Source organism: Colletes gigas, unplaced genomic scaffold (genome assembly GCF_013123115.1).
Source record: "Colletes gigas isolate AHSC1104 unplaced genomic scaffold, ASM1312311v1 Colletes_gigas_Sc00009, whole genome shotgun sequence".
NCBI lineage: Eukaryota > Metazoa > Arthropoda > Insecta > Hymenoptera > Colletidae > Colletes > Colletes gigas.
This window is the reverse complement of record NW_025106638.1, coordinates 4,076,538-4,093,258: the sequence shown is the minus strand read 5'-3', so window position 1 is coordinate 4,093,258 and position 16,721 is coordinate 4,076,538. Positions and strand designations below refer to the sequence as shown.

General features: G+C 34.2%; 2 protein-coding genes and 1 non-coding gene across 4 annotated transcripts in view; 1 reads left to right on the top strand and 2 right to left on the bottom strand.

The window, feature by feature from the left end:
- Window positions 1-188: 188 nt before the first annotated feature.
- Window positions 189-260, bottom strand: Trnap-agg. The gene has a single exon. It is a non-coding gene; the product is annotated as a tRNA-Pro (tRNA).
- Window positions 261-306: 46 nt separating this feature from the next.
- LOC122397501 (leucine-rich melanocyte differentiation-associated protein-like) lies at window positions 307-6,931 on the top strand. Its single transcript, XM_043396683.1, has 4 exons — window positions 307-438; window positions 545-772; window positions 3,411-3,789; window positions 5,240-6,931. The coding sequence occupies exons 1-4, from the start codon at window positions 379-381 to the stop codon at window positions 5,317-5,319; spliced, it is 747 nt and encodes a 248-aa protein (XP_043252618.1). The 5' UTR covers window positions 307-378; the 3' UTR covers window positions 5,320-6,931.
- Window positions 6,932-7,058: 127 nt separating this feature from the next.
- Window positions 7,059-16,721, bottom strand: part of LOC122397499 — a 111,530-nt gene continuing 101,867 nt past the window's right edge. The window contains exons 13-18 of one of the 2 annotated variants that reach the window (XM_043396681.1): window positions 14,916-15,103; window positions 12,282-12,384; window positions 12,022-12,183; window positions 9,125-9,357; window positions 8,232-8,443; window positions 7,059-7,709 (exon numbers count right to left, since the gene is read on the bottom strand). In XM_043396681.1, the coding sequence (XP_043252616.1) occupies window positions 7,555-7,709; window positions 8,232-8,443; window positions 9,125-9,357; window positions 12,022-12,183; window positions 12,282-12,384; window positions 14,916-15,103 (1,053 nt within the window). In that variant the 3' untranslated portion in view covers window positions 7,059-7,554. The remainder of the gene's footprint in view (window positions 7,710-8,231; window positions 8,444-9,124; window positions 9,358-12,021; window positions 12,184-12,281; window positions 12,385-14,915; window positions 15,104-16,721) is intronic. The other variant, XM_043396682.1, reaches the window with a different exon arrangement.

The following is a 16,721-nucleotide window of genomic DNA, read 5'->3' as shown; positions in this document are numbered from 1 at the left end:
ATAAAACTTTTATAAAATACAAAAGCATATAAGAACATAGGTATGATAGAATTATTAGCCCCATTTCTCTGTTTTTTTTTACCATTCCTTGTAACATTTTCAGCCCATTTATTATAAGAAATTTCATTATCTACTTTGTACAAAAAAATATATCATTAATTAGAAGACTATTCGAGAAAAAAGGCGTTGGGCTCGTCCGGGATTTGAACCCGGGACCTCTCGCACCCTAAGCGAGAATCATACCCCTAGACCAACGAGCCAATCCAGTGACGATTCTTTCACTAAAAATATCATGCATAATGGCGGCACTACCGCTGATCCAAAGTATTATCACTCTTATTGTTTTATGATAATTTCTCATTATATGGTGCGTGAAAGATGGCGGAACAAGTCCGACGCGACTTTAATAGGACTGCGTTGTCAGTGCGATGTGGACGGGTAATCGACGTATATTTTAATTAACGTGCATCTACTTAGAACGTCTCTGCAATGAAATCGTGTTCCTTACGTGTTTAAACTATTACACGGATTTTTAACAACCTAGGCCTGGTATACGGGTCAGCGAGCGGAAAAAATTCCTCCAGGATTAGTGGGTGTCGTCGGCAACGATTGTACCAGTTTAGATCTCTCTTACAACGAACTAACCTCTATCACCGCTGTCAAGGATTACAAGAGGCTACAGGAATTGATACTCGATAATAATAACCTTCGAGATCTCAGAACATTGCCCCAAATACCGACGCTGACCACTCTCAGTTTAAATAACAATAAGGTTTGTTCTTTTTTCTTTTCCTTAGACAACGTATCGATGAAAGCGTAACGATGAATTGGAACTATCATTGATAAGAAAGGAATTAGTCTGTTAATGCGTACCCGGCGAAAGGACGATAGATTGATCGTTCTGTCAATGATTTTTTAATTCATCCGCCATGTATCGTGAATTGTAAGTTATTTACGTGTGTGTCGTAATATGACAGATCGGGTTTCCATACACTAAAGTGAAAAACATTCTTATGTTATATCTATACAAAGTAAGATAAGTTTTGAAGTAGCGAGCTACGGAAGATATGGATATCAAATATTAGTTAATATTTTTAAAGCTCACAAACTACATACGAAGAAATAGAAATAATTGATTTGAGAAAAATAGGTATTATTGCTGGTGTACCTACCATGAACCTAATGATGCTTCAATTTTGGGTTGTGTACGTGGAAGGGGCATCTTAGATCGTTTGCGTATTTTATGTTTAACATATTTCTCTGTTTAATTTTGTAAAGAGTATTTGAGAGTTTTTTATGTTACATATAAAATGTTATAAAGATAAATACATTTTCGTAATAATAACAACAATTATCTTTCATAAAATATTTCAGAAAAGGAAAGGACTGCTCAAAATAATTAGCTTGTGGTCCCGATTAGTTTATATTCGCCATTAGGTATTGAAGGGCGGAGCATCGAATAATAATTTAAGAAACATGAAATATTAAGTTTGTAAATTTTATTATATTTTAAAAATTAATCTGAATCTCTAACCATGATAATATTATATTATCGGCAATATAACTGTTCGAAAAGATAAATTGCTGCAAACAACAAGTTTAAAATAATTGTGGTTGGGTATTTGTATTAATTCTTTAAAACGTTCAAATTTAATAAATGTCTTCATCTTACTTTTATAGCTGAAAAATATTGTAATCAAGTGCACATTAATTTTAAAACTCGATTGATATTATGAAACTGTGATTATTATAAAATGACATGCCCTCCTGTTTTACTTTAAAACCACGAAAATAATAACAAAAATTACACTTGTATACTCTGGGAAAATTTTTAATGGAAGATTCTAGAGACCAAAATGATACGAAAATCAAGAATAGCAATTTGTTTATTGAGATTTCGTTAAAAAGTTATTAACGTTTAAAGTTCCGCCTGTAGAACAGCAATCTGCGAACAACTGCGCACGCGTGATAGTGGTTCTCACTCAGAAAACTGTAAGGCTGTCAATACGTCAGTAAGTAGAGTTTCTCATAGTGAATGAGAACCACTATCACGCGCACGCGGATTGCTGTTCTACAGGCGGAACTTTAAACGTTAATAACTTTTTAACGAAACCTCAATCAACAAATTGGTATTCTTGATTTTCGTCTTATTTTGGTATCTAGAATCTCCCATTAAAATTTTTCCCGGGGTTGGTCGAACATCCTGTAGATGTCAGTACTGTATATGGTTCAAAACCTTTTAAATTACTAATTAAATGATCATGAATAAAAAATCGTTTAGTATTTACAAAATTATTATTATCTAGAATATTTGTATTCGTAAAGTAAGGTTTTATTGGAAGAATGGTGTATGTATATGTTTTTAATGCAATCCACGCATGAATCTATAATAATTGGCAAGTCCATAAATTGAGAAGAGCTGAATGGGACTTTTGTTTCGCTTCAGACGTGGAGTTAACTGTACCTGCTTCATTCGGTACGCATTGGAAGGTGGAAAGAATAATTTATGATTTATTCATTTGCAATTTAGATTCTACAATGCGACAGGCTGGCTGCCATTGACCTTGTCTGTATCGACGCGAATACATCACGATAATGTAATAAATGAGCGCATTAATTTTGTTAGTATATGGGATATAATTTTCTGAGCCAAATTTGTATAACTGCGTTAAATTTAATGGACAAGATAATTTGTTAAATTGAGGTCGCGATAAACCAAACGAAATGTATAATCTTAGTGTTAACAACGAAATTTAGAAGATATATTTGTGAGACATATCTTCACAGGGCTATTAAACTAAAGCAATTCATTCAGTATTTATTGCATTATTTTTCTTGAATTATAGTATAAATTTTGTAATTATCTGGTCTCTATATTTAATATCAAATTTTTCCTCATTTTTTGAGGAAATGGCTGAACGTCAGCTATATAAAAAGTTTCAATCATTATTTTCGTTTTTCATTCGTTAAAATATTTCAATTTTCGTAGAAGCTATAAATTTTTCCATCCTGCTGAGTTCATTCTATCCTCGTGATCTACACTGCAAGTCATGCTATTTAATTGCAATAACTATTATTATTGGTTTCATTCCTAGCTTTAGACGCCTTGGAATCTCCATGGCCTTCATTCAACATTGCTAAACTCAATATGTACACATAATTTATAAAATAAGTTATATTACCGTTGCTATTCCCGAACAATTCTAATGTTTCAAGCGTTCCAGAATTTATACACGGCAGCCATCTTGGTAAATTCATTTCGTTCGAACTACGTGAATTCCAAGCTATTTTGTTTAAGTTACAGCGTTTTAGGCATTTTGGAATCTGCACGACCATCGGTAAACTTTACTAAAATCATTTGTTCGTACAATTATACGCTGTTATTTTTATTTCACTGCTGAATTGTTTAGATATCGGACATATACGCCGCGTTGAAAAGGATACAAGAATGTTGCCCCAGCGTGGTGCACGTGAGCTTGCTGGGCAATTCAGGATGCCCCGATCAATTGACCCATCCAACGTCCACGGACGAAGAGGATTATGATCGTTACAGGCTTTATGCGATATACGTGTTACCAACGAGCCTCCGTTTCCTCGATTCACGACCAGTCACGCGTCGTGAAAAAATAGACGCTGAAAGCCGAGGCAAATACTCGAGGACCGTGAAACTGGTTCCAGAATTATCGTCAAAGTTAGTCTCCAATACGATAGACGAATTCGACGATATATTGTTCAACGTTCACTATACGCCTTTGCCAACGTCGACTCGCGATCCCCTCGACCATAAAGGTACGATTTTTAACGTTACATTATGCATTTTATTAATTCTTATCGATATCAATTTAACGTGAAAATTAAAGAGAAAAGACTGGACTAGGTATTAAGTTTATATTGTTCTATGTTTTGTAGTTATTGAGTTACGTTTTTATTTATTTTGTAAGCTGCATCATCCAAGATTAGGAGATATGTATGTATTTCTTTTTTTTTTTATCCAAATGCTCGTGCTGGTATTGAAAATTTTAATTTTACAAATACAATTGTCATTATCTCACGTAAGTTTTATTATTATTTTTAAGAAGTTACACAATGAGTACTCGAGTTACACGGAATCATAAATACGTGGTTATCCTTCCTTATTCCTTAAATTGAGGAAAATATCTAGAAACGTATTTTTTGTAAAAAATGAGCAAATTATTTTCAGAAGATATACTTCCTTTTATAATATAGTCATAATACGTATATTTGTTTAAATTCTATTTTGTTAATTTTGTACTCGTATATGTCTTATCATAACTAAATTCGACAGTCGAATTCTAAATAACAATTAAAATTTTAGGTTCAGTCCGAAGAAATGTATAAAAAATGCAATAAGTTGCGTTTAAAATCGATCAATTGATTAGTTGTTGAATTATCCTAGACGCCATTTTGAAGAATGTGGTTTTAAGTTTGCAACGAAGTTTCGAAATGGCCTCATAAAATAGCCCGTAACTCCGTGACTTTAACAAATTCGAGCCGAGAATTTACGAGAAAATAAAAGTTGATTTATGAAATTAGAGAACAACATATTGTCCATGTTCGACATTTTATTAATCTCCGGTCTTTTATCGAGGTGTGACCTTCCCCTCTACTTATCAACGCAATGCAATGAACAAAATTCACATGCAAATGTTAAAATTGCACTTATCGACGTTCCGCTGTAGATAGAAAAACTCTGGTTATTGTTTGAAAGCTGTTTCTATAATTTAGAAACAATTACATCCACCATTTAATTCCTCTTTTGTTACATTACATTATTAATAATAATTCGCATGCTATATAATCTGAATTTCTCCTAAAATAGAATTTCAAGTGATAATACTGTTATCAAGAATTAAAATACATTAATTATAATTCCCAATATTAATCTTAATGTTAGCACTAGTATTATTTATTTGAAAACTTAGGTTTCTTTTTAACAAACTTCAAAATGTGCATTGAACAAAGTATGTCAATCTTTTGTTTACGAAAACATTGTTATTTTTTTTTAATGAGGGCAATTAGAACAAAATCGAACACGTTATCATTATTCAACTTTTAGATTTATCATTTTAAATCTCACCATTCACTGTGAGTCATATTATCAAAACAACCATGTTCATTAAAACAGAAAAGATATTTTCATTGAATTGCTTTTATGACACCAATGTGTCGAGACATTCAAAAATAATTCCCACGTACAATTTACCTGTTTCTGTTTTAGGAGCCTTTGGAAGATGTAAGTATCGGTATTCCGGAAAGAATTCCGAAGGAAACCGATTTATCTCGAACAATGATCTTTGAACGCAGACTGAAAACGAAATGGAAATCATGCTTTGCCAAACGAATGAAAAACGAAAACAATAGTCAGTCCCGTAAAGTAAGAATAATCAAAACGATGCACAAAGTCTATCTTACGTGTTCCATATATTCATGACAGAAGCTCTCAGCTGCGTGACCGACGACGCGTTGGTTTCAATTACCGTATTACAATTGTTATTCCTTTTTTATTTTATATACGCATATATCGAATAAAACATAATTCTGAATGAATAAAGGTATAAAACTTTTTATTATCATGTACACCGAAGAGTGACATATAAATAGATGTCTGATTTAATTCCGTTCAGATCGACCGAACGAACGCGTGCCACGTGGCACCGAACGGAAACAGATACGCGTGTCGTAAATTTTAACACAAGTTATCTCCATTCCTATTATTGACTATATTATTAATTTAACGTTATTGGTCCTTAACGTACACAACATAGTCTCGTAACGATACGTTCCCTCAACGTGTAGCGAATTCATTTCTCGATAACCGTGGACATCAAACGAACAACCCTCTTTTGTGTACGATGCTTCGCAATTCCCTGATCGACTCGACACGCGTCTCGTCGCGCCGCTCGAACCTTTATTAAGAACTTACAACGAAGGCAGTTTATAGTTCCGATCGTTAAACCCTGTATTTAGGAAGAGCCTTACGGATAAGTACACGATGCTATTATACCTATACGCCTACATGTAATAATCGGAGACTCGACGTTGTATAATTAATTAAGTACGTATACGGTAGGTTTCCAATTTACGCCGCAAACGGTGCAAGGTGGCGCTCGAATACTGCAACTCCCGAGAACACCGACGACGCTCTCGTAACTTTCTGGCGCTGACATCCAAAGCCCCGTGGCCTACCATTATTGTATAATCCTACACGAGTGTATAAATATAACATGTATTTGAATATATTTATATATACTGGGAACCGGTCATATTTAATTTCTTAAATGCACCGTTCCATGGGTCTGGCAATGCTCGACGCGAGAAATCATTCAAGAGTATCGTACACACTGGAAGCATCTTTCTCGTCAAGAAAGGCAAGTGTTCACAATGTACGCCACGTTCCAAACGTTTAAATTTCTCATCCTTGATTTTATTATTTCATTCGGGACTCGATTCTCGTCGCGGGTTAAAATTATTTTCTTTTTAGGTTAGGGTCCGCAATGAAGCGTTTCTTGTCTTGGTTGGTTTCAATAGAAACGCACGTCATTTCGACGCTCATTGTGATCCTAACCTAGAAAGAAAATAATTTTAACTCGCGAAAACAGACAAGACTTGGTTGTTTTCAATCGTTAGACAAGGAAAATGTAAAAACGCACAGGGTTTGAAAATTGACAAGTATTTAACGAGAAACATACGTTTGGAACGGACCCATAGTATCAATTACCTCTTCATCATCCCTCTTCGTAAATAATACACACGTCCACGAAGAACGCTCATGCACAGTAAACACTCAATAGTCATCTCGCCTAGACGGATGTTTATTAAAAATTTTGCTACGCATTAACCTACGGTCGGTAAACTTATACGAGAAGGACGACGCTTGTTCTTTGACATATTGCACGAATTTTACGCGCCAAACTTCGTTAATTGATATTCCATTGACCATTCAAACAGGACGTTTCCTCCTCCGTACGGATAGACACCAGAGAAAGAAAACATAAAAACGTAGGTACAAACGAACTGAATGAAAGAACAAAAAAAAACTATATATATACTATATATATAAAGAAAAAATCGCTCCAAGGGAAATATATATCGCGTAACCTTTCGTACGGAATATTCAGAAACGTGATTGGGAACACGTTACGTATAGAATGAATGTACCAAGAGAAAATAGAAGCTACGATATAACTACTAACGGTTACGATTCATGTACAAATTAAATTCGACGTAAAGTAAGTGGTAATTTAAGTATCAAGATTATTTGGAAACCTCTTCAGTATGGACAGACAGAGGTTAGAAATTTAGACTGTGTCCTGGACAGGATACGACGCGCACGCGCCGTTCCTAAAGGCACTGAATTTCATTTCGAAAGTCGCGATTCGATACTATTCACTGTGCGGCGTGCTGACGCAGCCGCGTATGTACATTTTAGTTAAACTAGGCCGAAGCGTTTCGAGCTTCGCTGTGACGGAGACCCTCAAGGTCCACGATGAAACGTGGTTACTTAAGTACGAAAGAAATCACTGACACGTCTATTTACGAGCTGCTGTTCTTTCCATGATTGTGCAGATTCGGCCTCAGAGTCACGGCGCCCTCTACCCAGAAATTAGGCCTCTCTAGCATGCTCTGCCAAAGCGATAGTTCGCGCCCGGTAGCGTCCATCCAGTCCACCGGCTTTCCATAGTGTTTTCCTGAAAATTTAAAAATTTGCTTTTGAGATGCGTTTAGAAGTAATCAAACACTATTTGCTATCATGACCGGTCAAATGACCAGTCTTTCTTTTAAAAGACAAATTTAAGGAAGTTACAGGGAAAGAGACAAAAACAAAAAATTTCCTCTTAATCTACATGAGTATAGCTAGAGAAATACATAGGGGATCTTCGATAAGTTAATTTTTGTGCGATTGGCGAGCATTTGAAGTAGAAAGTTCAATTTTGTACAAAACATGGGAATACCCAACATGCACCTCTTTTTGCGCTAAAGATACATCTATGGCAGAAAGCTAACGCATGCGCAGAAAGGAATCCCACGAGGGAAAATTCTAGTGCGCATGTCCATCAGTGGCGCTGGTGACGAATCGAGTTGATCCAGAAGATTATGAATCGATGAAATTGCAAGAGTTTTAGCTAAATTGTTAGCAAGTTCTCAAGTAATAATAAAAGTATTGTGCGTGATAATTAAACATAAACAATTTAACTTGCGAATAACCGTACCTGTGCCAAGATTAAATCGTACTCCGCCCAAAAATTCGTTGCTAGCGATACGATCGTGATCCCAAACTGTCAGCTCTAGACCACGTTCTGCCAGTTCTTGCAAGCTCACGTCTTTGTAAATGAAAGTGTGACCCCATACCGGTGAACCACCAGATCTGCGTACCACCCCAGTCTTTTGTTTCCCTGAACGACCCTTGTCAGGTAATAAGTAACTGAAAACAAAGTTGACGATTAACTAGAAATATTAACACTTTACCGACCGGTAGCCTATTAATCGACTTTTTACCGATTAACGCTTTACCGACCGGTAGCCTATTAATCGACTTTTTACCGATCAACGCTTTACCGACCGGTAGCTTATTAATCGGTTTTCATGAAAATAAAAAATATCACTAGATTTAACTACCCTATAATAACAGAAAGAGAACAATATAGTAACCACTGTCGCAAAGTTTCATTTAACATTCCTATAAGTACAAGAAAAAGTAGATATATATAATCTAGGGTCAATCGGTACCGGTCGGTAAAGTGTTAAACATTATTAAATAATTCGAAATATTTCAAGGTTTACATAAATTACCGTTAATTCAGGGCTGTACAAAGAAATGTTTTATCTAGTCTCGCCATTTTTAGAGGTATCGTAACAGGTGAAGATCTTACTCGAGTCTTTAATATCTTAATTCACCTGCTTATAATATATGTATGTAGAAAATGGAAAAAGGTAGTGCAGTTACGGATACAGAAGGACATTCAGAAATGCACCTTCGAGCAAGATGTCATGTACGGCCCTTGAGGGTCCCAAACCTCAAAAGTTTAGTTTACGACCTCACTATAGCGTGGCCCGTACTATACATGTTACAATACCTTAAGTTTTACGCATTAAGGGGGAATACCTTTTGCAAAACGGATCACACGTGCCCGTATTCTTCCCCCTGGTTTGCAAATTCCTGGCTTCCTTCACGAGCACGTGCAACGCGCCGCGACTCCAGTTCTTCTTCGATTTAAAAGCACCACGGTCCGATCCCATTTCTCGTTCGCGATCCTGTTGCGTGGGATCTGGCGGTACGAATTTTAAGCCGACGATTACCTCGCCTTTATATGCAACGGGATCGTCGAACGGTTCTGTCTAAAATTAATAATTTTAACGCAATGAAACTACGAACATTATTACATTCTATATTACAATTACCAGCATACTAATATTTACAGCGTGATCGTCATGGAGTTATTTATCGAATCATTTCTGTATAAAAAAAGAATTATTTTAATATATACAGTCTGGTCAAGTATAGTTTATTCGATATAAATAATTCAACCCTTAATTTGTAAAACGGTTGTACCCAGGCACTGTAATCTAAATATTAAATAAGAAACTTAATTATTCGTTGCGGAGTTTTCATTTTTTTTAATCAACAATTTTTATCGTATAGTAATTGTACTTATAATTTTTCGTTAGATTTTTTTGTGTGTCATTTGGTAAAGTTTCTTCGATATTTTAAGTGAAATTAGTTTACGAATTTCGAATGTGGAAAATAATATAGAGGGTGTTCAGCGAACCTTGGGGGAAATTTTAATAGGGGATTCTAGAGGCAAAAATAAGACGAAAATCAAGAATACCAATTTGTTGATGGAGACTCCGTTAAAAAGTTATTAACGTTTAAAGTTCCGCCCTTTCTGAATTTTTTTCTCGAAAATGCGCAGGATTTCGGGGATATGTCTATTCACAAAAAATGATTACAATTAACCTCCGCAATTGAAAATAATTTTTTCCGAACGATTTGAAATTTTTTTTTTCTCGTCGAATAATTTCATACCTTCTCGAATTTTTTTGCTCGAAAGTGCGTAGGATTTCGGGGGTATGTGTAATGACCAAAAATTGTTGTAATTGACCCCCACAACTGAAAATAATTTTTTTAGAACGATTCGAAAAATTGTTTCTTCGCCGAAAAATTTTACACATTCTCGAATTTTTTTCTAAAAAGTGGTTAGGATTTCGGGGATATGTGTATTCATCAAAAATGATTATAATTGGCCCCCGCAACCGAAGATAATTTTTCCAGAAGGATTTGAAATTTTTGAATTTAATTGTTAATAAATTGATATTCTTGATTTTCATGTTATTTTGGCCTCTAGAATCTCGCATAAAAATTTTTCCCAGAAGTAGCCGAACACCCTGCATACATGCATTTCTATGTAAAAATATGTACATAAGAAAAAAAATTCAGTTTATAAATCCTCAAATGAATCAAACACATTTCAACACGTGAGCATTGGAATCGCAAAGAATATTTTCCATTTGAACTGGAGGAATAATCACTCGGTGAAATAATTTTCAACGAATACTGTACAAAGGTAGAAATTTTTTCTCGTCAGGTCAATATACAGTTTGTTGATAAAAGTCTTCACGATAGATTCAAAAACAATACTTTGAAACTCATTTTAAATATTTTGCAACACCCCAGTTAGTAACAACTGATAAGATAATATATCGATGGGGATATATAAAATTTACGTTAGATAATTTACCATTTAGTTACTCGTACTAGGTTACGCGAAGGAATTATAATAAATATAATCTCTCGATGTAAGATTTTCATGTTCCTTACACATGCAGTTAAACTGTTAATTCTTCCACGGGAACACGCTCTCTTCAAATAACTTTCATCGACCATGCCATTGCTCGAACTTGAATCTCTCGCGTATGGTTAAAAACTGAACGTAAATAATTGCCGTGTGAGTAATAGGTCGTGCAAGATTGCTGTTCTACAATGAAGTACGCCGACTGTGATCATTGAGGTAAATAAAAATAAATGGAGGAGGCTCTAATTATGTGCTAGAGAATAATTGAGACCTAACCCAGACTTACTTTCTCCCCAGGCGTTCTCGCGCACTCTCATTTCTAGCACGATCTACAGTAAATATCTTTTTCGTTTGTTCTGTGCCACAGGTTGCATTGAAATCACTGGCAAACGTGTCGACGAACAATTATTTCATCGATGTTATCTCACAATTCGATAATGTACGCGATCATTGCGCGTACGCATGATCGTTCAAAACCAAAGTATTAAAAAGTTGCGGTAAAAGAAAAGAATTAGCAAGATTCAGCCATGCAAAAGTTTCTCTAAATTTCGACAGAATTTTCGAAGAAACGATAGTGTTGTTGTATATGTTATACTTGGCACACTTGTAGAATTATTGAGTATTTGCCCTCGTGATGTAACATATTCTTAAACCGGATAACTGAATCTAGAAGTGTGTAAAGTTTTAAGAAAATCGGTAACCCAAAGGCCTTCCCCTTGATAGTCGATATAACTAAAAATAAGTTGAGACTAAACCCAAGGGATAGATACTGATTGAAGCAAATAAAAGTTCAAATACATATTCAATATGTCGTCCATTTCGATACACAGAATTAAAAATACGTTCTGCAATTCCATAGACCGTATATGTTTTCACGCGTGTATATTTGATTGTGTTATCTTTCCAATAAAAAATATTATTCCGTTATACAAGTTTCCAGACCAGTGCTCGTCATGAATAATTATAGTAATAATATCAACTGTAAATAATACAAATTGAACGGTTTATTAAACGATAAAGCGCGGTAGAAAATATTATTTCATAAAATCGAATAAAATTATTTTTCTACATGTTTGTTAAATCTTTGGTTGTTTTTATGAACAATTTGACCTAGACTTTTGTGAACGTTCCCTGTACAAATGGAGCTGAACGACACTGTTGGGTGATTTCAATGCCACCTCTCGACAACTAGTAGCGTCAGTGAACTTACTCTTTCTTGGAGCGGATACCATTTTGGCGTCGGATCGTCGAAGATCTTATTCTCCAACGGCATTTGGACCTCACCGAGGAAATCGTTGCGTCCAAACATGTCTGAATGCCAAACCGTCAGCCACAACGTTCTGGTCTCCAGGCCGCTCAGACTCATATGGAACTGAAATGTTGTCGTGGCGAACCATCGAAACTCTAATTGTCATGCAGGACAACGAGGAACAGGCAAAACTTCAAGTAGGAATCATTGTGATTGTTTACCTTCAACGTTTCGTTAAATTCTGGGTTCAGCGTGTGCTTCTTCACCTTCGTTTTCCGTTTGCCGCTCTTCGATTTGTCCGGCAATAGGTACACCTTCACGTATCTAGTGGAATATTTTATGTCAAAAAAAGATGATTTCTATGTAGCGACAGCTTAAATGAGACGCGTTAATTGTATATGGGGGAAAGGAAGTTATTTACGTATGCATTACAGCAAAACGTCGATAAACGCAACCTCGTTGTTAACGGGTCTCTGCAAGGTGATAGTGAGAGATTCTAGAGGCCAAAATAAGACGAATATAAAAAATACCAATTTGTTGATTGAGGTTTCGTTGAAAAGTTATTAACAAAATTATTGTTAAAAATTATTAATAAAATTTCTCCACCTATACGATTTTTTTTCTCGAAAGTGTGTAGGATTTCGGGGTTTTGTGTAATGACCAAAAATTATTGTAATTGACCCCCACAACTGACAATAATTTTTTCAGAACGATTTGAAACTTCAATTTCGACGAAAAATTTAGGCACATTCTCGAATTTTTTTCTGGAAAGTGGGTAGGATTTCGAGGGTATGTCTGTTCACCAAAAATGATTGTAATTGACCCTCACAACTGACAATAATTTTTTCAGAACGATTTGAAACTTTTCAATTTCGACGAAAAATTTAGGCACCTTCTCGAATTTTTTTCTGGAAAGTGGGTAGGATTTTGGGGATATGTCTATTCACCAAAAATGATTGTAATTGACCCCCGCAATTGAAAATAATTTTTTTAGAACGATTTGAAACTTTTCAATTTCGACGAAAAATTTCCCCTTATCGATTTTTCTTAATAATTCGTTTTTGATTTTTAGTAATTTTGTTTCACGCTGTACAAAAATGTTGCTTAATACTTTCCTGTAGGTATCCATGAGCTCTACCTCCTCCCTAAATTTCAATGAAATATATTCACTATTGTAGAAGTTATGGTCGTTTGAATATCGGACCATTCTTATGGAGGTTTTTTTAATTTTACGGTGTCAAGAATCAACTTTTCGAATATTTTTGCGACTTCTACATATTCTCCATCAAAATATGCGTAGTTTGTTTTTTGAAACTTTAAAATCGTCCAATCTGTTCAGGAGTTATGCTTCTTTAAACATACGCATGAAATTTTGGGGCAATATTTCTGGTCTCACATTAGATTTTCGGTAATGAATTTTTTTCTCCAAAATGCGCAAGATTTCGGGGGTATGTCTATTCACCAAAAATGATTGTAATTAAACCCTGCAACCGAAAATAATTTTTGCAAATCGATTCGAAATGTTTTTTTTTCCGTCGAAAAGTTTCGCACCTTCTCGAATTTTTTTCTAGAAAATGGGTAGGATTTTGGGGATATGTCTATTCACCAAAAATGATTGTAATTGACCCCCGCAATTGAAAATAATTTTTTTAGAACGATTTGAAACTTTTGAATTTAACTGTTAATAACTTTTTAACAAAGCCTCCATCAACAAATTGGTATTCTTGATTTTCGTCTTATTTTGGCCTCTAGAATCCCCCATTAAAATTTTTAGTGCTAATATCATTTTATCGAGGAAAAATGATTTAACTTAGAAAATAATTTGCAGTTCAAATTTAAAAATTAGAAACAGTGTTAAAGAAGTGGATAGCGTGATGTATGTTTTTTTTAAATTATTACTTGTCACTAGAAAAATTGTAAAATGTAGTGCATTTGTATAATGCATGACGTATGACAAGAGAATACTTAAAATTGTTTAATATCTTATGATTAACATATGAAAAACATTTCGATATTATCACGGATATATCAGAAATCAGTTTTATTACGACTTAGTTGTAAAACTTCGGTGCTTTGTTCTTTTCATTAATAAATCCACTCGCCGAGAAAATCCCGAGAAAATGAATATGGAGTGCAACGAGAAGGAACAATTTTTATAACTGAAATACAGTTACTCTCTTCCAGGAGTTCGGAATCCATAAAAATGTTTTTCCCGTAACAGTAATAAATAACAATAACCGTTAAAACAGTACCATTTAAAATAATCTTTTAAATAATAATTTATACTGTTACGTAACAAAATAATCAAAGTTTTTTCAGTTTGTTGAATATTAGACGTTTAACATCTTTGAAAATTGTACTAAATTAATATTATTTATTATTGATTAAGGGAATGTTAATCTCTAATAATTTATTATTCCAACTATCGTAAACGTCAATATATTAATACAGATATTTTTTGGGTAGTAGTAGTCTCATTGAAAAATACCAATCTCAAATGGTAAATTACTAATCTTGCAATTGCAATTATTATCAAATGTCAGAATCTAATGGATGTTCATTAACAGTTTGATGGTCTCAATGTAATCGTTAAAACATGGTTATTCGAGCGATGAAAATAATCTACCAATAATAGAGTAATTAATTTGTTAAACAGTGTTATGTTACAAGTACGTAAATGAAATGTGCCTAGGAATGTATTTTTAAGAAAGATGTGTACTAACGTGTAGATCGGTCCTACAAACTGGCAATAACTATTTGTGAAGTAACAAAATGGTTAGTAATTTTAGAGATACATGCGATCGGTAGTATTAGTCTGGTAAATCGTTGGTCGTTAATCGATCGTGGTTACTTACGGATCGGATCGTTTGCGTTTTACGTCAACCGGTGCAAGATTCTTGCATTTGGTTACGTGTACTTCGAATGTTAAATGTTTATAATCGTATTGCAAAGCGAACTCGACTTCCCCTGTGACGACCACCGAGCGGCAGCACCGTCCCTCACCAGCCCCGCTGTAAACCGACGCCATTGAATCCGAACGTGCCTAAGAAATTAACAGTAAATACACAAACACATTATAGAAACCCAATTGACAACAGTCTATCGTTGTACTCGTAAATCTATTGATTTAATGCGAATATTAAATATTTTTTTAATTCGTGACTCGCTGATTTTGCAAAAGAGAAAAGCAACAACTCTGACCATAGCAATAAATAAGCCAGGAATTAAATTAATTTGTAATATCGGTCAACAGTGTAGTTCCAGACTTTTGTTTTCATTAATCAAGTCGATTCTTTCTTGAACATCGTTTTAATGCGTATATTAAATATTTTTTTAATTCGTGACTCGCTGATTTTGCAAAAGAGAAAAGCAACAACTCTGACCATAGCAATAAATAAGCCAGGAATTAAATTAATTTGTAATATCGGCCAACAGTGTAGTTCTAGACTATTGTTTTCATTAATCAAATCGATTCTTTCTTGAACATCGTTTTATTGCGAATATTAAATATTTTTTTAATTTGTGACTCGCTGATTTTGCAAAAGAGAAAAGCACAACTCTGACCATAGCAATAATTAAGCGAGGAATTAAATTAATTTGTAATATCGGCCAACAGTGTAGTTTTAGATTTTTGTTTCCATTAATCAAATCAATTTTTTCTTGAACATCGTTTATAATTTATTTTTCCATTATTACAGCGTACAGTAATGATTCTTAAGATGAACATCGCTCCGGGGTTGGAACGTTCATCTTTCGTAGAGCGGAGACGAAATTCGACATCAGCAGATCGTTTTTAAATGTCGTCTTTCATGCTTCATTGGCTCTAAGGGGAATCCCCCTGGTTGGGAGGGATAGAAACGTTCAACTTACGAATCACGGTCGGTATTTCGGTTTCATATTGAGAATTATTACAAGATTGTGGATTTATTTACTAATAGGCTCCTTATTTTTATTTTTATGGACTCTTTATTTTTATTAATGGCAGATTGTTAAGGATTCTTTATTTTTATTAATAGAATCAATGAAATGTGAGCTTTGTATAGGGTTGTCTCAACCCCTAAATATAATAAATCGTATTTTATTTGAAGTATTTCTTATATTTTTGCATGCTTCACTGCCTCCAAGGGGAATCCCCCCCGTTGTAAGGGATAGAAACATTTAATTTATGAATCACGTCTGTATTTGGGTTCATTTTAAGAATTATTGTAAAACTGCGAATCTTTATGCAAATTCATACTGTTATTATTAGAATTAATGAAATGCTAGTTTCATAGAGGGTTATCTCATCTTATTTTCAGTATTTCCTACATTTCTCCATATCAAGTGCATTCTATAAAATTTATTATCTATTTTAGAAATTGTATTCTCAATTGAAAGGTTGTTACAATTTAATGGACTAAATTAAAAATACTGTTTTGAAATAGAATCTTAAATTGATTTACATTAAATAAAGAATATTGAATAATCTTAGGTGCAATTATAATAATATCAATATGTGTACTGATGAGTAGATATCTTTATGCTAATTCATATTTCTATTAATAGAATTAATGAAATGTGAGCTTTAGTAGAGAGTTGTTTCAATCCCCAAATATAATAAATCGTATCTTATTTTAAGTATTTCTTTTATTTTTCCATATTAAGTGCATTCTATAAAATTT